The sequence below is a fragment of the Bacillus rossius genome (assembly GCF_032445375.1).
Source record: "Bacillus rossius redtenbacheri isolate Brsri chromosome 9 unlocalized genomic scaffold, Brsri_v3 Brsri_v3_scf9_2, whole genome shotgun sequence".
In the NCBI taxonomy this organism is placed as follows: domain Eukaryota; kingdom Metazoa; phylum Arthropoda; class Insecta; order Phasmatodea; family Bacillidae; genus Bacillus; species Bacillus rossius.
Genome location: NW_026962013.1, coordinates 24,699,707 through 24,725,787, shown reverse-complemented (window position 1 = coordinate 24,725,787; position 26,081 = coordinate 24,699,707). Strand labels below are relative to the sequence as shown.

At 37.0% G+C, this 26,081-nt stretch overlaps 2 protein-coding genes across 3 annotated transcripts in view; one reads left to right on the top strand and one right to left on the bottom strand.

Annotated features, from left to right (window-relative positions):
• Positions 1-26,081, top strand: part of LOC134543067 (heterogeneous nuclear ribonucleoprotein Q) — a 778,099-nt gene that overhangs the window by 256,543 nt on the left and 495,475 nt on the right. The gene's annotated exons all lie outside the window — the stretch shown is intronic.
• On the bottom strand, positions 19,257-19,820 carry LOC134543286 (protein atonal). Its single transcript, XM_063388196.1, has one exon. It carries the CDS (start codon positions 19,818-19,820, stop codon positions 19,257-19,259), a length of 564 nt encoding a protein of 187 aa, XP_063244266.1.

Below are 26,081 nucleotides of genomic sequence, written 5' to 3'. Positions count from 1 at the left end.
AGAGTAGAAAGTAGACCCTACGTATGTTTTCCATGCAATAGACATGGCTATCGTGAATTCATGGCTCGAGTACAAGCAGGACAACAAACACATAAATGACAAGAAATTACTTGATCTTTTACATTTCAAGTTGAGGTTAGGCGAGTCACTGGTGAAAATGTACAGACCTACTTCAGGTTCTGCAAAAAACCGAGGGCGCCCGAGGCAAAGTGATAGTCCAACAGTAAAGTGCAAATCTCTTGAAAAGCGACCACTGGAAGAAGTTCAAAAATAATTGACAGATCATATGCCAGAGTATGATGATGCCAAAGAAGCAACACGTTGTAAAGAAAAGAAATGTCTTGGAAAAACACATGTTTATTGTGATAAATGTAAAGTTCATTTGTGTTTCGTGTAAGGAAGAAACTGCTTCAAGAATTTTCATATAAACTTGACTTCAAATTTACAGAAAAAATCTTCAAGTCAGAGTGTAATTTTCTTGAAAGATATATTCAGTGTGCATATCATCTGCTACTGACAATAATTCTTTGGCTAAAGAATTTTTTGTGATAAGTGTAAATTTATTTGTGCCAAATATGTGTTTGAAGAAATTTCCACAGACGTTTTCCATGGATCGTGTATCTAATGACTGAAAAAAAAATTATGTTGTACAATTATCTTTATTTTTATACATTACAAGGGTAATAAATGTAATTGTAATAAGTGTACAGTTTTGTATGCTCTGTAAAAGACGGGACATGTTTCAAATCAGCGTTCACGGTCTGAAGCATAAAAACCTTTGTAAATGGAATTATTATAAACATGTAATTTCCTCAATTTGAGGATCAATATCACTTATAAATGTCTTAAACAGTGTTTATGCTAATATATGACTTGAATTTTCTGTGTCTGTAACAAATTTGGTGTATGTTTACTGATTTTATTGTAATTTTTTTACTTGCAGCATTAAAAATAATTTCACTCTAAATTGTCACGGTTGACTCTATATGTCCACTACAATGGACGTAATCAAATTGTATAAAAAAAAATTAAATATTCGTTTTTATGAAACTATTTCTAGGGTAAATAAGTCATTTTAAAAAAGAATTTCATAGCCAATAATTTTTTTACCCAATAAAAAAAATTTTAGAGTGAAAGGGTTAATAGAACATTTATCATATTTTTCACTTACATAGTTTTTCACTTACATAATTATGCATAGAGTAATATAAAGATTAATTTACATTAAAATACCTTTGGTACTCATTGTAGTCAAATGGCTATCAAAATTCCCGTTTTATGATAGGTTTAGTAATAAAACCTTTTGATAAAGAATTTTGAAAAAATTTTAAATCACTCACCAAAATAACACTAAAATGTATATTATACATTTACAGCCAACTACAAAGACCATTTATGCTGTAGCTTCTCCGCCCTAGAACCGCGTACATAAATTAATACTTGATTCACGATGTATTACTGGAAAATAGTTCTGCGTAGGATCAATCTGTGTAGAATTACCAGGATTTAATTTTTAAATAATGTCACTAGTATACTGAACTGAACGCGTCACGGTATTGAATTTTCCAATACGCTTAAGGCGCGCAAGTGATGATGATAATTACGTAGACTTGCCCGCCTTTTTACACCCATGATATTACACTAAGTGGATATCAGTTTATAATGTTTGTGGCAGAGTTACAATTTTAGAAATCGCTCTTTAAAAAAAAAGTTTGTATCAAACGAAGTAGATAGGTTTAGTTCAGAGGTCAAGGTCACGGTCATCCAAGATGGCCGCCGTGACGTCAGAGCAATCGGCCGGCTCGAATACCTGAATCCCGCGCCCCCAGCCCCTGTGCCAGAACGAACTAAACCTATCTACTAAACGAGAAAATCGGTATGTCATGTGAAACAAGAGCCTTGCCCCATCACAGGGGGCCTCAACTCCGGCGCATTCATTCTCCGCGCTGGCTCGAGACGTCGGTCGAGAGCGCCTCGCGAGCACGTGATTCAGCGACTCCGGCGGGGTAACGGTTTTGCGCGCCGACCTGCAAGCGTTCGCAGGGTCGCACGTTCGAATCCCGAGGGAAATACGTCGAACGTCGAACAGCTCTGCGCCGCTTGATACTCCCTCGTTCATTTTAGTCAATGATAATTATTACCGTGGCATCCAGTAATTACTAACTCAAGACATTTTCAACTTGACCGGGAAAGTATTTTTTAAAAGTGTAACGTCTTAGCTCTCGGATTATACGGCATTTGGTGGGATGAATTTTCGTGAATAAAGCGGAAGTCGCATGGAACGGAGAATTGTAGCCACGGCGCTGCCATCTGTGGTGGATGACGCTAACCAAAGTTCACAAAACCAAAGGGAAACTTTATAGTAGGATATTAACTGTTTGATGAATTTTAGCAAAATGGGACGCATTTTTACTAAAATTCCTTGTCGAAAATCAGGTCTAAAGCCTGTGTTTAATTTTATTTTCTAGTTTTTTTCGCGTGAATTTGAGCCGTTTCATTATATAGTTTAAAATTTTGGTCTGCGAATAGAATGATTCGATAGTCGACGTAGCTGCTCCAACAGGGCATTCTAGCGGCGCTTGCGGAAACTACTTGTGATTCGCTTCAAGAAATGTAGTGAAAAATACAATTATATACTTATATAAATGATAATAATGTGTATTTATATATAATGTATATGTGTCAGGCTCGGCATTATCTTAAATAATTTCAATTTCGTGTCAGAGTTTTGATTTACAAGTGTATTTGCAACATGAAAACACATGGATTTGCTCGTTACCGAGGTTAAATGTTACACATCTCTGGCGAGTACTGAAAGATTCGCTCACATGTTAATTTTTGTCACGAAGTCGCCGAGAGAATTTACAAATTGGACTAAGTTGTGCAGGGTAAACTTTGGATTGTCAGAAAATCTGTAATTTTTCTGAGGGAATAAAAAACCAGAACAGCATGGAATTATACATAGGTATTTATGTGGTCAGGGAGTTAAAATTGAATGGTTGCTCAAATTCCTATCCTGTAACACTAACCCAATTCTCATGGCATGTTTTATTTTGCGTTCAGTCTTTGTTTGTTGCAAAGTTGTGGTTCCTAGGTTTTTTTTTTTTCATTTTGTGTAAAGTCTTTTTTTTTTTGTACGTGATGTTTTATTCCGTATTTGTTGGTGTCTTTGACTGAGATGTAACAAACATTACTTTATGCATTGTTTCGGGGTTTTTGTTACTGTAAAAACAGTTTGGTTACGACATTAAAGAATATGGTAGTACGTTGTAACAATGACTTAGAATGTAACAGGTAAATGAATTTGCTTGTCTTCTATAAAAAAAAAGTATTACGTTTTTCTGTCAATGGAAAAAATATTGATAGACATCTAAAAGTCAGTAAATCCTATTTGTTGGTTTTTGATGGACACCCTGCTTGAAATTTTTCGAGCATAGAGTTTCAAAGTTTATGAACAAATTATTATTTTTAAACTCGTATCATGCGTGTTACTTTAATTATTTATTACGTGTGAACAATATTAATGCAATGTTAAGTTAAGGCAAAGTTGGTGCGTTTATTTGTCATAAATATGCTGAGTTCAAAGGGTTAGTTTCTGGAATCGCATGCACAGTGTCAATTACAAAAAAATATATATAATAAAGTGGCCACTGGTATGCTAAGCACTCCTTAGGAAATATCACACCAGTGGCATTGTTTGAAAACATGGAATCCAGCGCGAATACTTCCATCGTGAAGGTATGACGCAAATAGACATAGGCTATGCGGTTCGGGGCCTGCTGCATATGACGTACTACCTTTACCTTGCGTTCCGGCAAGAACAGATATATTTCACACGGGAAGGTATAGGGGGAAAAGTTAAAAAAAAAAAAAAGGAAAATCATAAATATACATCAAGGTCCAGCCACATGGAGGAAAGAGGTGAAAGGTCACATCCATTTCCGCGAGTCACTGACTCGGCCGACCCCCGCGGCAAAAGGGGTTCGTTTCCCCAACACCCCCCATTCCTTCTCAAGGCTGCGGGCCGGCAGTTAAGGGTTGCGGGAGGGCTGACGCCGCGCGGAATTGAAATACTTGCCGTTATTTACGGCAGCAACCCCTCCTCGGGGCTGCCGGGGGGGGGGGGGGGGGGGCTGCGCGGGGTGGTCCCGGGCCCCGCGCCAATTCGCTTCCCGGGCGCGCGGTCATTCCCCTAATGAACGGCCCCGTAACTCCGCGGCCGCGCCTTCGGCGGGAGAGGCTACGCTGTCAAGGCAGACTTCACCCGCGCTTTGGACGTCTGCCTTCAAGCACGGGGCGTACAGCCTTCAAAAGAATATTTTCATTTTTGACGTGACAACGACTAATAAATCGATGAACGCCGGCTGCACGCACGAAAAAAAGTGTCCCGTAACGCACATTGTCCCGTTACGCTATGTCCCGTTACGCTCATTTTACGCTTGCGCCGCATCTATCTCTCTTCCACTCGATTGGAAAAACCATCGATTTGACTTTTTTCGAGGCACATTAAACTTGAAACACTCCCATTCCTTTCTTACTTTTCCTATCATCGTCCTATCCTTAACAGAAAGATTGGAAGAAGTTAAATAGCAAACATGTATACAAGTTATCGTTAAAATAATCTCTTCGTTAAAGTAATAAACATATTTGAATTAATGAGTGCAAATGAAAGTAAATGTATCAATTAAATTGTAGATTTCATTTCACTCCTTTCTTTGTATCCATACAAGATAGTGATAATTCAATAAAAATGATTCAATTTTATTCATAAAAGTATGTAATAATTTCATCAATGTTTTGTTATGACGTTATCACGTTAAACTATCGTCCGTAAACCGACTTTACAGACAACCATTTCTTTTATTTCATTTATTTGGTTATGTTTAATGTGTCATCACATGACATAAAAATCAAAAATATAAAACATACATTAACATGCAAAAAAACACAGTTGTACAAAATTTTCTAAAAACATACAAATTGAGATATACATAAAGAGACAATACACGCGACAATAGAACACACAGACGGACACATATATGTGAAAAAATTTCATAACACCATATGTTTTATATATTTTTATTACTTTCCGAAATTGTGACAGTTAAAAAAAGATTTTTCACCAAAATGAAGCTAAAATAATGTATTATATATATTTTTTTATTTTTACTGTTTTCTCAAAATTATGATAAAAATACAATATTTTTTTTTAATCTTATCGACAAACAAATTAAATTATATTGTATAGACCTAAGAGTTTTATGATATCTTTGAGTTTGGTTTTCTTTCCAATGAAAGGTTATCATGTGTGACGGTAAGAATTAAAGTTTATACACACCTACAAGTAAACTATATATGTATTTCAAAACCAATGTAGAACTTTTGGAATATCAACTACATTTGGCGTAAAACTACAAAATGTTTTGGTAATTTTGCACAAGGAGTGTTTTCTGATAGGTACACAGGGATACAAGTGAGTAAAATTACATTTACTAATAGTGTTTTAAAATGCACATTGTTTGTGTAAAATTACTCACGCCCCGTTAATGTATTACTATTACAAAATAAAATGCATTATTTTATTTATGTTAATTAAACATTACTATAAATTGTTGGAGTGAAACTATAAGAAGATTAATTAATTTGCCCCTCAACTTTGTATTTTTACACTAATGTTAAGTACTTAGAATATCAACATACATTTGGTGTAAAACTACACGATTTAGTAATAATTTTTCCCAAGGAATGTGTAAAAATACACCAACTGTATGTGGGTTTTTTTTCCCTTCGAATAACACGGAAAAAAACTACACTAACATTTAATGTGTATATTTACACAATTTTTTACAGTGTGCGTTTATTTTATTAACTTTTTCCGAAGGCGACAAATCGTAAGGGTTTTCTGGGGAAGGCCAAGGTATCTGCGGCCCAAGTGTTTTGCGCGCATGGGGTAACCGACGAATGCCATGCCACTAGGTTTTCTAGACATAGGCTACATGCACGCTGTAAGCGGAAATATGTATAATATTTTCCTAAAGCATGGTTTTGGTATTGTTACGTTTATCATCCTCGTTTCGCAATTACGATTACTCCCACAAAGAGAAGCTAACCCCAGGGCGCCCAGAACCCAACGCAGACATCTCACCAGTATTGCGCCCGGGAGGACCCGGGTTCGAATCCAGGTTATTCCAGTCCCCATTTCGGTTTCCCCATGGTATCCCGGAGTCACTCCAGGCAAGTACCGTATTGGTACCTTACTACAGGCCAGCAACAATCCCTTCCCCAAATATCCCATCAGTACTAATTCAGCGTCCCGCCTACGACAGCGAGGATGGATACGTGCAACGTAAGTTTTTAGGGAATTGTAATGGTATCGCACCCCTTTGACATGTCGCGTCATCAGGGTTGATTTGACGCCCGAAACTCCCAGAACAGTGGTGTTCTAGTTACGCCACCCCACGCGGCGGCCTCTGGAAGTGCGCAGAACACTCCAGGTGGACGGCGAGATCGACGACAAAGCGCCGCTTGAGGAGCGGGGGAAGGATGGCTGCTGATACGGGGAGGGATGCGCCGCGCGTCACCACGCCCCCCCCCCCCCCCTTTCTTCGCGGGGCTAGCGGGCCGCTGGCTGGCCTGTCTCGGGCCCAGCCTCTCGTACGCTTGCAATGATATTTTTCATCCGAGCTAATCTGGAGTTTGGAGTAGAATGCATTCCTTCATAGGCCTGGTAACCAGGCATAAGGAAACACGTAATATTTTTAATTGTACTACATTATACTGTCAAAACAGTATAGCTATGGGGCTTTAATAAAACATGTATACATTTTAATTGGTTCAAATCATCCGTTAATGCATTATAGGGGATACAAATTCTTAAACATAGTCCTTGTATAAAATATTTGATCAATAATGGAACTTCATATAAATGTTTGAATATAATAAAATTATTTGGCTTAGATAAGTAACATTTAATTTAATAACTAGGTCTAGTGTTTAACAACTGGGATCCCCTCAATTTATTTTTTCGTAATAAAATACCTAAATGTGGGTTTTAAAAAATCAGTTGAAAACAATATTTTAATGCCTACCTACTCCTATTGTGGCTAAAATAATTATTGTTTCAAATACATAAATATTGTATTCTACCTTTAAAATATAATAAATAATTTTTTTTATTTTTATTTTAAGCGATCATTATTTTCTTGAACTATTGTAAATTTTTTTGTTTAAAATCTTGGTGTCTGCCAGTGATTTTGTCTTAAAAAAGTGAAACTATAATTTTTTAGCAGATATTAAAAAAATTAAGATAGACTTAATGCTAATTATTATGGAAGAAATGTTTGAACACAATATTGTACCGCATTAGATTTTTCGTATTAAAATATAAAGTTATTCTTATAAAATGTTAATTGCTTGTTGTAGTCCTATTCATGATTATCATTTTATGTCACTAAAATTACTTTTAATCAAATGACCTTAATTGCAATAAAAATACTTGTTTTACCTTCACATATAATTTACGGGTGAAGGGTACTTTTTTTCATCTGTTACATTTAATTCACTCGCTATTTCCAAACTCTGTCGTTATTTGGATCACCCTGTTCTGCTACATCGGCGTCAATATGGCCGGTACCCTTGAAGAAGAGGCCACGCCCAACCCTTTGCAGTGTAAAGGTCTGAGGTCTGAGGTCTGTGTCATACCCACGTTTCTGCCAGAAAAGCGTGTTCAGGTGAGGTAGGCCCGGTGCAATAAATCTCGCCCTGGATCTCACCCCACGCACCTTCGAATTTCCTTCCAAAACGTTTTATTTTTTCCGCTCGGATGAAAACCCATTTTTCTAGAAATCCGTTCTCTTTTGCCTCTGCATTAGGCAGTTTTTAGCTCCAACACAGCAAAAGTATTATAAAATGATTTATTGATACCTACTGTTTAACATCATGAGGAAGATACAGTTATTTATTCAAAGTGTGTGGATTCTAAGTAGTATTTGTTTTGCACACTTAATGAGTAAAATTTTGTAGTACTTTTATTTTCATCTTAGTGCTCTACGTTTAAGACGGTTCAAACAACAGAAGTTGCTGTGCCCGACAAATTCTGAAGGCCAGCAAACATTGATCTTTATCGTATTATCTAGTAGTTAAAAAGAAACTTAGCTTATAACTACTAAATATTTACGTAAATTGGAAATAAGAAATTACTCCTGGCGTCGTGAGACCTTTAATGCTGAGCCACACGACAAGTACCAATGGCTGTGGTCTATGATGCGTCGCGGACATGTTACAAGGGTCGCGGTTTTGATTCCAAAATCTTGAAGTGACGTCTATGAGCACCAAGTCGGTATGGGACACATAATAATCTAGGACGCTTCGTCGATCTGAATCCCCTGAAATACCGCGGGACATGGAACCCAATACATGGTTTTACGTTTAGGCTGCAATATCAATTTCCTAATATTATTGCAGGCTTTCGTGGCACTGATGTTTCGTGGTACTTGTGTTAAATTCACGTAAAATTACCTAAATTGGACCTTCAATGTCTAAAATACAGATCTTATCTCCCTAAGTTTCAAATAAACGAAATATGTGTAATTTATGTAGCTTCGGTATTTGATGCCGAACATTGCCGAAGTTACACGAAGCATTCCTATGTGCGTGTTCCTATCAACAGTCGCAACGATCAAACTATACACGCATATATTTTTAAGTATTAAAATGTTGCACAGACGCACTTGAAAGTCGTCATAATAGCAGAAAACTGCTACTGTTTGGAATTGCATTTATATTCATGTTTTAAATTCACGCATTTGTGTATGTAACAGGGGACATAAGGCAATAAATAGAGTCACAAACTATTAAATGTTTGTTTTAGTTAAAAACAAACCAATTTAAAAATAAAACTTGGTTTATTTTCGTACAGATTACCTTCCAGATCAAGATGGTTTTTTTTTCCTTCAAAAATCAATTTCCTAAATCATAAAACATAAATAAAATTCTTTACGGGAAGTTCCTTAATGATTGCGGAAATATTCCGTAAACGTCCTGAGTCAATGTCAAAATTTAAAAAAAAAAAGTGTCCGTGAATTTACGAAGAAAACTGTAATAAACGTTTACCTAGAAAACTGTAATTTTTTACGCCTCACAACCTTGCACACACTCTGAAGATGCCTACCGAAGTATAAGGCGAAACGTTGTTTAGAGCAAACCCCTATGACGTGACTTTGTCCCGAAAGCCAATAATCCATATCATTATCCTGTTCGCTACACAGAAAAAAATAATTCTTTTCTTTTACGAATGATTCCATTGGAAACATTTTTAAAATACTACAATAAAGCCATTGTAAATTTGTACAACACGTGGCTATGGTTATTTTTGCGTATATAAAATACGTTTTCGGAGGTAACACTGAGTAGTTCTTACGAAAATTGGCTCATAATTTTATATATCAATTGATGTTTTCATTCTAGCATAATTTTTTTTAACCATGGAAAAGATAATCGTATATTCAATTGTTTGACTTTTTTTTTTTTTTTTTGGTTGTATCGTTTTTGTCTATTGGAGGTACTGGGACAACTCAAAGCATAAATGCCCGGGTGATAATCCAAAAAACCAGTAGTAGGCATTTGCTGCGAACACTATTTTGTAGCGAGACAGTTGTTTTCGTGTAAATGTGCAAACTTTACAAAAAATCTGTAATTTTTACATGGATACTTCTGTTCCGTTTACCGAGCGCATGTTGCCACGTGGTGGAGGCGTATCTCGGCCCTCAGAAAAGGGGCGTGCTCGACGCAGCGATGCAGCGATCAGGGGCGTAGCCAGGGAGGGGGGGTTAAAGGTTCTAACCCCCCCTAGCAACCATTTTTTTTTCTTATCTGAAAGCAGGTTAGCTGAAAGCCGGGGTGCCTTACTGCAATCACCGGCCACTGCACTGGAGGGGAAGAGTAAGCGAGCCCTACCGATTCTCCTTCCCAAGTTTTTAAATATCGTACACCTATTGCATTTAACTAGTGCGGTAATTATAAGCAGGTGGTGACTGGGTAGTTATTCAAGCTAAAGCTAATTGTTTTCAGGAATAGGCCAGTTCTGCCGAAACCCAACCATTTTTATTCTTTTTTTTTTGTAGTGTCGAGCTTCGAGCATGATTTATGATTTTGAGTGGACGTGGACAAGGCACTTGGATTGATTAAAATTTCTTTAGTTAATTTCTTACTTCATAACTCAAACAATTTTTTTTTTATTAAAACAATAATATTTTTACCATTACAATATTTAATTTAAGTACCGAAAACTGCTCAAATAGCACCATTTTACACCTTAAAATCCAAATTTTTCCGGGGGAGGACCTACGGACCCCCCGCGTCAATACGGGGGGGGGGGAGGACACCATGCTTCTTAACCACCCCCCCCCCCCCCCAATACACAAATCCTGGCTACGCTACTGGGAGCGATGCGCCCAGCCGTCGAGGATCGTCGGAGACGGCGCCTGCGTCGGGGCAAGTGCGGGCGCCGCGTCGCCGTGTCTGACGAGACCACCGGCGCTTTAGCCTGCTCCGGACAGGCCCGGACGGAGCCAATCACACGCTGTTTAGGCCGGTTAAGGCACCTCGCCACTCCGCGACTTCATCCTCGCGACTCGGGCTGACAGGGTTGCGTGCGACGCGGGATTAAGGTCGTAGTAATCCTCAATTATTTTCCTTATTCTAATATTTCGTGGGTTTTTTCTCTACATTATTTTAATTAAATTCATACTATAACCATATTAAACTGTTTATAAAAGTCTCTTCCCTACTAAACAAATTGCTTATTTAATCGTTTGTTTGAGCATAAAGGAAATTTTTTATTAAGTCCTAGCATGTACCGAAAGCATGCAATCGTGTGGTATACTGTTTTGAATTATCCGTTCGTATGTAGCCATCGTCTTTAAACACTTTATATTTAATGTATCATTCAAAAGTCCGTAATAATTATGGCTTAGCAACGAATGGCAAATAATTCCAAAATAGTATAATGATTTCATGCTTTCATTACATACCAGCACTAACATAAAAAAATTTTCTTTACGTTCATACAAACCATTAAATAAGGACTTGTTTCGTAGAAAATAACATTTATAAACAATTAAATATGTTTTATTTTGTGAGTTTATTACAAATAATGTGCAAAAGCACGAAATATTAGAAGCAAAATAATTTATGCTACTACCCGCTCAACGAGCATTGTCTGCATCCGAGTACTTGTAAGCTTAAAGGTTCCTAGCCCTTTTTTTCTCTTCGTGACGTAGTACACCAATAAAATTCAGAATCTATTTCTGGCAAGGCTATTCTCGGTAATTTTTTTTTCAAGAGAATGTCGCGGAGTAGTGTTGCCGTTATCCTGTTGAGCTCTACTCAGGCTGCTACTGTTGCACTCCGCCAATGCAGTACGACGCTGTTATATCTGAAAACTACTCCTCTCATTCGACTCCAATGATCTCCATGTTGACAAAACCTAAAAGATTTTTCTGGTGCAAAAATATTTCGGTGACAATCTGGTGATTTGAATAGTTGTGTAAGACCGGAACATATGTTAGCATGAACATGGCAACCACAAAAAACACTTCTGAGACACCCTGACACCTACTGAAGAAACCTCGCTCTTGATTTTGAAGTGGACTAAATACTCATAAACACGTTAATTGTGTTTAAATGTGAAACTAATACTTAATGGCTCTGCCTGCCCGGGGACACACATGATGTACAGAGCTCCAGAAGAAACCACGTGATTTAAAAACTGCTCAGTATATCAGAGTGGTACCTATATATTACGAAAAGAATTGAACTAACTATATGCTGAGGGCGTATAAGTAGTTTTGTTTTCGTATTTTGTTTTAAAACTGTATTTTAAGGAGAGTGAAAGGGCTTAAACACGTGTTTACATAATAATCTTTAGACACGATACGCCCGGTACAGATTCTTAAAAGCACTCAAGGGACTTGCATTAAACTTTTATCTTATTTTTTTTCATCTAGTGTTATCAAATTTCATAGTTAGGCTACCGTATACGCGACGAGAAGGCTGCGCGCCAGTTCAGAGCCTTGAGCTTAAAGGCGATACCGCGCCAGAAGCACCATCTAGCGTCGCACTTACTATCCCGCCTCACAAACACACAGATACATCTCTGACTAGGTGGGCGCGGACCTCTCAACAGAACTTTGAAATATTCTTTCTGTTATTTATATGCTTGCACTTCTTTAATTAATAAACAAATTGATTTGTTGGTGGCAGGAACATATTGATGTTATTGCAGGCACGGAACGAATTGTTTTCTTGTATTGATGATGGAAAATAAAAATAAAATTTCCTAAAATGCGTATATGGTCATAAACTAAAGAATATGAATATTGGACTTCAAATTTTGACGGCAAAGAACAATTTCTCTTTTATGAATCGATTTAATAACCGATTATTTAAATCATTTGGTGACTTGGCTTACTGAGTTTTGTAAATTTTATCTCCTTTTTTTAATGCTCATTAATTATATGTTATTCATGAATACATACAACACTCACAAATAAGTAGAGACTGTCAGCTTAAAACTTTGGTGATATTAATTAATATCTTTACGTAATTCCTTGCGAACGTGTAAAATTTGTAAGGCTTGCAAAGGGCCTTAACCAAGTAGGCGACACCGGGCGAAGTCAGTCAGTCAGCCAGCCATCCGAAACTTGTGAGCGGCCCGAAATTCGATACAGGGCGCTGGCTATCGGGTGGCGGTGTTGTGTTCGTAGCATACAACACGCGACCTCTCGTGATGTACTGGCTGCGTCGCGGGGTGTGGGAAATTTGGGGGGCGGGCTACATACACCCTTCATCCTCCCCTCCTCCCCTTCTCACGGTGCCCTCGTCATGCCGATTGAGAGCACGCCAGTGTTAATTATCCTCCTTCAGGTCGCTGGCCTTCCATTGTCTGGCGATCTTTCAAAACAATTCAGGGCTGTTTGAGGGAAGAGGAACCACTTTGGTCTAACATCTTCAATAAAACTAATTATTTTTATCGCAGATTTTATTGGAAAACGTCAAATTATTTGCACATAAAAAAATATCTGTACTTTTAAATAAAGATTCATTTGGAAACCAAATGCCAAGAAATAATTTGAAAAACCGCACTAAAAGAAAGAAATTGTACATTTGTATAAAACATGGCTACGGTTATTTTTGCATATATGAAATAAGTTTTTCGAGATAATACTGAGTATATCTTAAGAAAATTGACGGATAATTTTATGTTTTAGTTGATGTTCCATTCTATCTTTTTTTTTTTTAACCAAGGAAAAGATAATCGTATATTCAACTATTTGACTTTAATTTGTTGTATCATGATTCTCATGTACGCAGTTAATACTGAAAATTTATTCAGGGAACGGTTTACATATAACTTTAACTATTGAAGGTACTGTGACAACACATGGAATAAATTCCCGGGTAAGAATCCAAAACTAACATTACTGGGAAACCTTTTTTTTGTAGTTATACAGTTGTTTTCATGTAAATGTACATATGTACAAAAAGTTTAATATTACATGAATATTTCTGTTACAGAGTATTCTCGATGAATATATCTATGAATATTTTAATCATCATATAATGCTTCGGCGAGTACATCTATAACATAAATATTGTTTTAATCATAAATAATTTGAATTTCACAACTGCGATAAAAGAAAGGATGAATTTTGTGTTATTTGGTTAATGGATATTGCCATGTTTACAGATTTATAGTTCTGAAGGAGAGGGATGAACAATTTTGTGATTTTTGTTAAATTAATACCAAGCATAGCTAAGAGTCGATTCATACGTTGGATAAGAAATAAATATGTAGTTCAAAAATCTTAAAATAATATAGATATCCGTAATAAGATGTGATTATTTAATATTCTAGGTATAGCTATAACCAAAATAAAAAATAATGTAAGCGTAAACGAAATTAAAATGAAGTGGACCCGTGTTTCATTTTTTTTAAAATTAGCTAACTCCTAAGATATAAAGGTAGTGATGTGATTTCATTAATGTAAAATATATCTTAGAATTGAATAAAACGGGAATTATAATTTCTTTTATTTAATTTATACCAAAAATTGAAAAGATTTTCAAATTACCACTTCATAAAATATATTATTTGAACAGTTTAATTATGAATTATAGTTGTATACTCCTGACAATTAATTGTGTCCATTTCTTAAGTAAATATTTTTGAAGTTAATCAAATATTTTTCTTACAATTGTAAAATATTACCAATAAAGTAGTATATAAATGGGGCTCCGAGCCCAGGCTTCAAGGCTGAGGGGTCATGTGCCGGGGTTCAAACTGTGGATCGTGACTCTAGTAGACGAAAACAAGATGGTGGCCTCCAGCAGACGAAAACATGATGACGGACGTGACGTAATACTGGCTGGCTATATATATACCTTGGCATTATTGGTGGGAGGTCAGTCTGTTGGTGGCATGCGTGGAGGAAGTATCTGGTGCTGATTTTTTTTTTAATTTTACCCTCACCGGGTTTGAGCCAAGGACTCCATAATGTAAGTGCATTTTTAAAATTATAATTTATTAAAAATTTGATTATTTTTTTTTAATTTTAAATTCTTTCCCATTAAAATTTTATAATTATTACAGATTTACAAGATGGCGGCCATGACGTCATCATCCAAGATGGCAGAGTGTTTTTATATAAATTTTTAATATTTTTTATAAATTTTAAAATTTTTCACATTTTTCTAACATAAAAATTACAAATTTTCAAGATGTCGGCCATAACGAAAATTGGAACAATCTAGGATCCAAGATGGCGGACGTAACTAAACGTGCTACGATGACGACATACTCATTTAAGATGGTGACCGTAACGAAATGTTCAACGGTGTTGTTAAATCATATTTTGTTAAAATTTAATTTATTAAATTTTCTTGTACTTCTACAATTTTTCCCGAATTACTAGCATAAAAATTAGGGATTTTCAAAACGGCGGCCGTAACGATAATTGCAACAGTTTCGTCATAATTCAAAATGACGGGTGTAACGTAATAAATTGTTATTAATTTTTTATTGTTTATTAAGAATTTTGTTAGTATATTAATAATAAATGACATGTTTAATTTTGCTGGGAATCTCACCAAGAGCAGAAACATTTAAGTAACTACACATTTTAAGTAAGCAATTTTATTTAATATTTTTTGAAATTTTTTCGGAGTTTTTTGGTCAAAAATTAAAGATTTCAAGTTTATGGTCATGGCTAAGGTCGTGACCTCGGTGGATTAGGGGCGGCTTGTCGTCGGGGAATTTAAGCCATTTGGGGGAATTTTGGTGCTTTGTAAAACAAAAGTCTTTTGATGTTTTTCGAACTCCGAATTTTTCAATTTTTGAGGACTAAAACGGGAAATTTTTTCCTCAAAACGGAAATTTTCCCCTTGAAATAGGGGAAAAAAAATTATTTTTCAATTTTTTTTAGATTTTTTGTTGAAATTGTTAAAAAAAAAACTGGAAATTTAGCGGATTTGGGAAAACAATTTAGCAAATTTTGAAGGTCTGGGTCAAAGATCAAAGTAATCCAAGATGGCCGTCGTGACGTCACTATCCACAGTTTTAACCCCAGCACATGGCACTTCAGTCTTGAAGCCTGGGCTCGGAGCCCCATTCATATACTACTGCAATACCCTGAAATTACGCGAGCGAAGCCGTGGATTAATATCTAGTAATAAATAAAAGTGTCGTTTTATTCACCATTTTTCAACGGGCGCCTTAGGCGCCTAACAACCTGTTGGTGTATATACATATATAGGTATATATAGGTATATATAGGTATATATGTATAGGTATATATATATATGTATATATAAACGTTGTAGGAAGTGATGGTTAGGTCTGCGACCTCCTCACATTCTCACCCCCATTGGCTAGCATTGCCCAGGCTGAACAAATCACGAAGAGGCTTCTTTAAGTATTACAAATATTAATAATACAGCAATCCAATAGTCTTTGTCTGGATGTACCGAATTTATGCTTGAAGGGGTGTGAGAATGGAGGATGGGGATGTTTTCTCTGAAATTTCACGTATACATTGAGCTTAATTCGTGTTTCGAAGGTCAAATGTGAAAAATATCATTCAGATCGGAGTACAACGGTAGATTTGTATAAGAAAGAAACAAAGCTCTTGTTTAGTACTATTTAACGCCCCCACAACCATGGGAGCTCATTTTTGGAAAAACTCGTTCTCAGTTGATGTCTATGTAGTACAACGAGAAATTTGGTAGAACATATTTCTGAAAAATATCAACAAAAAAAATAGATTTTTAGTGTTTCCCCTTCCTTCCTTCAACCATGGGAGCTGATTTTACGGAAAACCACGTTCTCACTTGATGGCTATGTAATATAAAGAACATATCTGCCGAGTTTCAAGTCTTAAGGACATACCTATAGGTTCTTGAAAAATGGGATTTTTGATCTTTAACGCCTGTTCAACCCTTCTTGGGAGCTGATTTTCGTAAAATCCGGTCTTAGAGGAATCCTATGTAGCAATAGGAATATACGTACCAAATTTCAAGTCTGTAGGTCTTATAGTTCCGGAGAATTTGTGATGATTGTATCAGTGAGTCAGTATGTGGTATAATTATGTATGTCTGTGTTGGTGTGTGGGTATGTTTGTATGTATGTATATACCTATATATATTTAGAATTTCTTTGAAATATGTTTTTGTGAGCGCAAACATTCGCAGACCCATTTGGCTGTTGGAAGACATGTTTCGGCGAATATTTTCCAATTGTGCGGCAATCCGGTACCTCCTACAGTTCTATGTTTTAATAGTTTTTAAATAAAAGTTTCGTAAGTAAAATGTACTTTGAATTCTCTTCATGGATCTGCATACTAGTAGTCTACTTGAATGCAGCATACATCGTATCTTCAATACTTACTTTAAGTCTTTTACATACCTTATTGAAGATGATATAATAAATCATGGTGTACCATTGGGTATTTTTTATTATGTAGGACGTTTGTTTGAGTAGATGCTGGAATTTCTTATTGCTAGGCTTTAAATATCAGATATTTTTGCAGGAGATTTTAATACATTTATTAAAATTAAAAATACTTTATTCTGGACGTATTAAAGTAACAATCATAACCAGAGACGTTAAAATTTATTTTATTTTACAGGTTAAATTTCAAAACTGCTTATTAGTAAACCCAACAAAACATTATTGGCAATACTCACCAAATAAAAATTTCCAATGAGTAATTTTTTTTATCTTTTCTGCTGCAATAATCAAATTCTTTTGTCTTCCTTACATTTTCCCCTTCAAATTAAATTTTTTTCAGCATCATCAATCTATAACGTTATAATTCAAGTTAATTAGTTTTGGAGTCATTCCGCCAGAAGGATATTCCGTAGCGTATGTTTCTTGAGAGCTTATGTATTCATTGAAAACCTTTTGAAGTAGTATGTGCTATGGAACAACACCTGAATTTACAAAATATGCATAGCACCTATAAAAAATGATGTTAATGCCAAGTTTTGCGTATACGTGAGAGAAAAATCTCAAACTACAACAGCCATAAACAACATAAGTTTTTCTTTAAAGACTCAAATTGACACGTAATATTTCGGAATTGTTATGAGATTTTTCATAGTTTATGTATAACTCTTTGATGGAAAAATGTCTGAATATTAATGATGTTAACAATTAAAATTATTTTTTTAAATAAACCAGATCATCTTATATTACTCAAAGTAGCATTTAGACTATCACTTAAAATAAAGAAAAATATAGCGTGCTATTTTTAATACTCATATGAATATAGTTTAGTGTGACTAATTTTTACACCAAATTTAATAAATCTGTAACATATGATAAGTGTTTTAAAGTCTATAGATTTATAATATGTAACTATAATAAATATTTAGTTTAATATTCTCATTTAAAAGTATATTTCATGTTGCAAATAATATTGCTGGTAAATTTTAAAGCAACAATTTTTTTTATTAACAGTCACAAGAAAATAATTCCATGAATTTAAATAGTGTTGGTACGTTAACAAATTAAAACTTTTCTTTCAACTGAATCAAAAAGAAAACTATCAGCAGTTTTGATTGTAAAGCGTCAATGTTTTCTTTTATTTAACCATTTTAATTGCACATGCATATACACAAATAAAAAAGGTAAACATGTCAATCTAACACTAGATCAAAATACCAAATTCGTTTTATAAATTCAAAAGTTGTAAAACTATTTTGAAAATCAAATTAAATCGCAATGTTTACATTTTTTCTTTACATATTTTCTACATTTAGTCATCTTTGCAATGAAGACATTGTTTTGCTGTAAATTAACATACTATCAGACAAAGAATAACTTACATGGACAGAATCACAATTGAAGCATAAAACTGTACGAGTAAGTGAGCAGACACGGATTTCTTCATGTATATTGTTCAATATGTCAAATAAAAACAAATAGAAGCAGACACTTGTTTTTCATTTTAGTGCTGCAAAATCAACTAGCAATACTAATCATGAATTACTTATATACATATTTACACTTTGTTTGCACGTTTATAAAATACTTGAAACAGAACATTTAACAACATTTATATTCAAAGAACTTATCTAGTCAGGTGTTTAAATCACAGGAGAGTGGAATACTTCCAGAATATTATGTTTATCAGTCTTAGGACTACCTTCCAAACTAACATCAGTAAAACAGCCTAAAAAAAAAAATATTCGAAAATCGTTGTTTCGAGTCTAGTCAAACTAGCAGCAGCACATTTTTTAAATAAGCTTTCTCCGACACAGAGTTCATAGCGCACTTCTGAACTACAAAAAAAAAGTCTTAGTCTCACGAGCAACCTTTTTCCACTGATTTATACGTCCTTATTCTTAATCCCACAGGACGTTCAACGAAAATTGCATAAGTCGTTCGGTCGAAGATCACTTTCAATCCAAGAGCCCGTTTATTTAAAAAAGTTCAAAATTTTAAACTAATATTTTTTACGAGCGTAAATTAAACGTTGTAATGCAGGAAAATTCGTTGACTGAATTACTGAGTGGGCAAGTACGAGTATGTTTAAAGCGTGGTGATGTAAATGTTAGCGCTTACCACGTTTTTCGGCTCTTCGTCGCAACGTCCCGCAAGCCGTCGCGCGCGTATACCGCACCGACCGACACCCGCGCGGCGCACACTTCGTCGACAAGTGTCCCGCGGGCGTGGCGGCGGCCCCCCCCCCTTGCAGCTACTGCAGCAGGTCGTAGAGCGCCGTGATGTAGGTCTGCGCCATCTGCAGGGTCTCGTACTTGGACAGCTGGCGGTCGTTGCCCAGCGAGGGCAAGTGCGTGCGCAGCCGGTCGAACGCCTTGTTGAGGTTCTGCATCCTCCGGCGCTCGCGCGCGTTCGCCGCCAGCCGCCTCTTGCGCAGCACCAGCGGGCTCACCGCCTTGCCGCCGCCCGGCCGCCGCCCCGGGCACCGGGTCGCCTTGGGGTCGGCGTCGTCTTCGTCGTCGTAGCTGCTGCTGTCCGCCAGGTCCTCAAGGTGGTCTTCGTCGTCGTCGTCGGGCGTCGTCGCTCCGCCCTCGGCCCGCGCCGGCGGCAGCAGCGAGGTGTAGCGCCTCGCCGCCGGCTCGGCCACGTCCGACGAGGGAGTCGACGACCTCAGGCTGTCCGGGCTCGGCGTGATGCAGCCGTCGGACAGGCCGTCGAGGCCTCGCAGCCCCGGGTGCCGGTGGTAGGTCAGCGCCGCCTGCTCCTCCTTGCCGCCGCACAGGTACACGTACCTCAGCATGTCCGCCACGGCGGTCATCGTCGCCCACGTGCGCGACGCGTGTTCTCCGAACTCACTCCGCTCCACGTGTGTGTGTGTGCTCCTCCGCCGCCAGCCGCTTCGCGACTCCTGCGGGCGGAGCGACCTGTTTTACTGTTTTATATCGCGCGCCTCCCTTCGTCCGGGGCGGTTGTTCCTCCCCGGGGGAGCGCGTGCCGCCCGTCCAATCAGAGCCGCGCGCTCCGTCCCCCCTTCCCCCCCACCCTGAGAGTCTCCCCCCCCTGGAAGGGGAGGGTGGTTGAATGAAACCGCCGGAGCGCGGGAACCTGTTGCGGTCGCCGGCAGGCAGGAGAAGACACGGCGCACCTTAGCGCCGTCTCGTCTTCATCTCCTCGTCTGGGGTCTCACAGTCATTTTGGGCGAGTTTGCCAGCTTCTCGCCTGCGAAGTCACTCGCCGAGAACAAAAACTCGCACGCCGCTTACTTTGTTCCAGAGAGTCGTACCACCATTTGTTGTGTTTTTATTACTATTTGAAGTCTCCGCAAACTTTTAAATTGCAAAATTGTTTGAAATAAACTAAACAATAATTTTTTTATTTTTTTATTTTACTAGAGAATTAAAGAAATTAGGAAACGATATGATTTAAGAGTAAACATATGACAGCCTACAAAATTAGTTTTACTGCCCTGTGTTATCAGCGCTCGCTCACCTACGTACGATTGTTTTTTTTTCTCAGACCAAATTAAGTTGAGTTTTTACATGTAGCAGCTGATGTCATTAACTGAAATTTCTGTAAGATTATTGAATTGGAATTTTATAAAATGTTTTATTTAAAAAAAACAATTATTTTAAATGTTTTATTATGAAAAATATTTTAAGAACTTGTGCACTCCTCTTTACGGGATTTCTTTTCTTTTTCTTATTGTCTATAACATATAATTTTTTTTTGTCCGACATTGAAGCTGGCTATAACGCGTTGATTGCCAAAGTGCAGAAATAGTGGTAAACAATCTTCAATATGAGAGCTGAAAATCTTCATTTTTACTATCCAGCAATTGACTACAGCTGCGCTTCACCGACGGAAAAGCTACACGCCAGTTCAGTGATCCGCGAGCGGAAGCCACAAGGTAGTTGATATGTAAGCCAGCGCCGTCTTTAGCGCTCTTGTTCTTGTAGATTTGCACACTGAAAAAAAAAATCAATTTTGTTGTTGGCTCGAAATTTTTTTGTCAATATAGACAGTATGCTGTGACAACTGCAAAATTATTATGTACCTTAAATAACACCATTTACAAATTATTGTAATTAATTAGCTACTTTGTGGACTTAAAAAAAGTATGATTGAAATGTATTTTATGGGATCTATAGCGACAAAAATATTTCGTGATCGACAAAGAAAGTTGTTTTAATCCATGAAAATTTAATTTTTAGCTAAACAGCTTAAAGGTGGTGGGCGAAAAAATGTTCAACACCTATAATAACCTCAAACAACATAATAGGCTAATCTCAACAATAGTCGGTACTTAATCTAGCAAGTGGAGAAATAAGAAGTTGCGTTTTTAGGAACAGCTCCAAAGTTGTTTTTCAGTTAATAGAGGCAAGTGGTAGTTTCACGTTGCAAAAAATCTAGCAGTCGGTTTTATTATCATTCTTTGTTTTTTTTTTTTTTTTGTGGTGCTGAATCCTAATCTGAAGCTATCCAACTAAATTTCCTGGTTCGTTATGAGATATTTATAAAAAAACAGCGAAATTTTCGTACTTTTTTTCATTCTTTCCCTTATAATTTCAACATTATATATGGTAGCGAAAAATTCAGTCTCAGTGTATTTGAAGAAGACTTAATGTGCCACAATTACATAATTTTATTCACAAACGAATACAATTTTATTGAGTGAACTAACTCAATATCACACGGTATAAAAATCAAGTCTTCATTACCTGTGATCGCTAATGCGTCGCGCGCATGTCGTGAAGTTCGCTATCATTACTCAAATTTATGATCACCAGTTTGGAATCCTGGTTGTTTTTCAACCCTATGTTCGTGGTGACCCCGTAGTGTCCGGATAAGATAGTGCGATACATGTACCGCCAGGGGCGCATACGCTTCTGGATACACAAAAATACCGCGCAATGATTAAAATTGAAATTGTAGACAGCAAAGTCCAGGTTCCGAATCTCCAGCATAGTAATCTTTCTATCTGCCTTCCTTTCGTCCTTTACTTACCCTGCTTGCTGAACGCATGACAGCTGAACTCCCCATGAGTAAGCTCAGCGTTTTCCCTTTTTTAAAAATTAGAATTAATATAGGGGAGTTGTAGTCATGGCGCCAATCGCTGCAATGACTGGCCACTCTCCGAACAAAGCACAAGATGCAAGCAGCCATCCTTAATACCTAAAGCTAATTCTCAGCTTGGTTTCAGCGTATAGGCTTCAGCCTAGGACGCACCCAGGTCCATACCTAATTCAAATCCTTCCAAAAAAAACACTTTAGCATTATTTAGATTTAAAAAAAATGTATCATATAAATCAACAAAAACCCTGAGAGTAAATCTGTGACTATACAGAGGAGATATTTATAACTCGGGTAAAGTAATTTTTATCTTAAGGTTTATTTTACTTATTACTTGTTTATTTATGTCACTAAGGATAAACATCTATATTTAGTGACGTAACTGATCATTCTTCCTTTTTCTCATATTTTTTAGAAGTCAAATTTTGAAATAGATTTTATGATTATATAAAAAATATATCCCTAATGAACCATGAAATATTATGAATATAAATCTGCACCCTAACGCGTTGATGGTGTAAAGGTTTGCGAGTGTTCCGTCGTATGTGTTGTGATGCCTTGCTGCTCTCTCTAGCCGTCGCGTCATGGGACTCGGGCGTCTCCTGGCTGCTGGGAACACGTTGTTGTGAGGCGGTCAGACTGCGCGCCTCTTGCCTGGGTCGTTACCACAACGCCGAAAACCATAACGCCGAATGCCAAATTGACTACAACGCCGACAGCTAGAAAACTGCTGTGTACCACAACGCCGAAATACAGTAACGCCGAAAAATGTACCACAACCTAACCTAACCTAACCTAGCCTAACCTAGCCTAACCTTACCTTACCTAACCTAGCCTAACCTAACCTAACCTTACCTTACCTAACCTAGCCTAACCTAACCTTTGTGGCAGTCCTGCAATGACATTTTTCGGCGTTGTGGTACACAGCAGTTTTCTATCTGTCGGCGTTGTAGTCAATTTGGCATTCGGCGTTATTGTACGTTCGGCGCTGTGGTATTTCGGCGTTGTGGTGCGTCCACCTCTTGCCTCCCGCGCCAGGGAAACGTTGTGGAAGTTGCCGTGAGCCGGTGGGTTTTATCGCGGTGCTCCCATTTGCCCCGCGACTGCTCCACGCCACAGTGGTTCCAGTTGGCTGAACGTGAACCAATATAACTCTGTATCTACGAATTTACAACCCAGTTGATAGCAGTGATAGTAGACGAAGATGCTCGCCGATATCTGACGGACGAGCTTTGTCAGCTTCTATTAAGTTCATCCTGACAACACGGGAAATAAGAGCACGTTACAGGCACCTAAAATTCACACATCAATTTACAAGCATTATCTCACCTGCATTGCGTGTAAGATAAATGTAAATAACCTAGAGGGAAAGAAAAAATATGTTTCACTTGTCTCGTTCAAGGAAAAGTATAAGTTCTTCTTACTGAATAAAAGGGGTTAATAGGCAAAGTTAAATTTCTGTACTGTAATGGTTTTATAGATTTTTTCATTTCATTGTATTTTATTATTGTATTGGTATGTAACTAACTTAATATTTTATATTTAATTATATAATTACAGCAATGATTTTTCCCATGAGTAAATAAATATCTAAAAATAATTATGTATAAAATTAAAAAAATTAATTTAAAATTAAACTTAATGTGGCTAACTACAGTTGCATTGGAAGCGACGAGTGCCTACCTTACTGTAAGTTTCTTTTTGTGCGATTATAAACGGAAATTACATCCACGAATTTATTCCAGTTGTCGTATTATCTGTGAATCACGGAAGGGTCGCATTTAAAGTCGCCACGGTTTCCTCAATACGACCACCTACGGGACCAATATTAAAAGCTCGCCGTTTTGTTGGGTGTTAAGGATGCAGCCACAATTTAAGTATGGGGGGTGTCGTCATCAAGATATTCTACCTTGAAAATTCGCTGGGAAATATCGGTGGTATTTAGCTTTTTTTTTAGTTAATGTGGTGTTTACGTCTTTTGAACCACTAGGACATCGGAGACGGACATGTAAAAAAAAGGCAGCTAAATATGGCGTGTGCTGATCAACAGTGGCTTGTTTTAAGGAGTCGTCCCAGCATTTTCCTGGAGAAATTTCGGGGAACCATAGCGAACAGGCAGCCTCTCAGGATGGTCTGACCTGGGTTCGAACCGCAGCTTTCCCGACCTCGAGCTGCGTGGTTTCCCGCCTCGCCTCGCCTCGCCTCGTGCTCCGCGGGCGACGGGGCGTCCGCCCCTTCAATCAGAGAAAGAGGCCACTTCAGGCCGACGGGAACGGCTGTCGTCTCCATACGGCCCGCGGCTAATCGAAGCAACATATTCTCCATTTCGGATCTGGTTTTGTGCGCTCGCTCCTTCCCTAATGACGACGTTGTCTAATGGGTTAGCGGCGGCTGGCTCCTACCAACCCCCTGTGCCGCGCTTCCCTCTGCCCCATTTTTTTTTCGTCCTCCGCTCCCCCCTCCCCTTCCCCCTGGATCCAAATTCTCAATGACCGCGAGACCATCTGGCACGCGCCAAACAAAGGTTCGAGAAACACCGGCTTCTGCGTACACCGCTGGCAGCAAATCTTCGCTTCTGGCGTGCACACCCCATCTAAAAAAATTTTACACTTTTATTTTAATTCTGTACAAAAAATAGTTAATAAACATATTTATTTTAAATTCAATTTATTTCTTTGCATCTACAAAAACGATCAATTTTGCACTAACCACAAACTAGCTCATTTTATTTGTTATTCTCCTTTAAGTTTAACTTTAGTCCAACTCTTTGGAATTCTTGTTAAGATGTGGTTATACACGCCGTGTTGATTTTTTTTTTGCTCTGATTACTTTTAGTTAAGGGTTCTTTCTGTAAATTTAACACTTTACCTCTCTTCCGCTTATTGTTTGTTATGTCACAACTATTTTTAGCAGATGTTTACTAAATGTTATATAATGGGTGTAAAATTCGCAAAATTGATTGTAACTGTTATTACTTCAACGACATTTTAAAGCAATTATATCAAACTAAGTACATATATCTTGAAATTATTTGTGACAACAAATGCAAGAGATTTGTGGTGTTAAATTTACAGAAGTAGCACTTAATTAATAGTAATGAAGAAACTAATAAAAAATCAAAATCCACGCTCGTCTTTACCCTTCATTCATTTTGGATTATTTCATTTTCCCGTAATAATTTTGATTTCATTATAATACCTCTGGTTGTTTCACTATATAAGCATTTCATATTATATTATGTAGTTAATTTTAGCGTTAAATATATTCTACACGTTATCTGATACATGTAAAATATCAGGCACACATTCTAAATACAATTGTTGGCTTACTGATTGCTTATATTACTGTCTGCGATTCCACAGCCGGCCAATGCATACAATTTTACTTCTATAGCCACTTTTTTCGGAATATATTTCTTAAGAATCTGCAATCATCAAACAAATCCAATCCGAGCCTTAAAGGTAACACGTGGAGTTATAGATTGAGTGGGTTTCTTTGTAGGTCTGCAACTTTGAGAAAAAATCACTACAAACGTATTTTAAAAGCGATACAGTAACTGCCATAATAATCATAGAAATGCTATTGAATTTGGGTAAAATAGAATAATGTAAAACATTATTATGTTTCAAAATTATTTTTTTTCACTTTGTTACTTTATTTTTACTAAACCTATCTTAAACTAGGTAATATAAAATTTATTTTCATGTTTTTTTTGTCTTTTTCCAGAATTCTTCGTATTTTGGCGATCACGGGACTATTTCTATACTCCTCTTAACTTCAATAAAATTATATGTATTTATTTGTAAATAACTAAATTTGTATATAAATAGAAATTAAATTATCAAAATTAATTTTATACAAAAGTTAAATTATCATAATTAATTTATACAAAAATTAAATTATCAAAATTAATTTTATACAAAAATTAACTAGCTTTTAAGGTCTAACATACTCAATAATGGATAAACATAAAATTATTAATTCAAAAATATCCTTGGTGACGATCGTT

What these genes read in the sequence shown, in the direction of transcription:
- LOC134543286 (XM_063388196.1), bottom strand. Translation starts at nt 19,820, where the DNA reads ATGACCGCCGTGGCGGACATGCTGAGGTACGTGTACCTGTGCGGCGGC.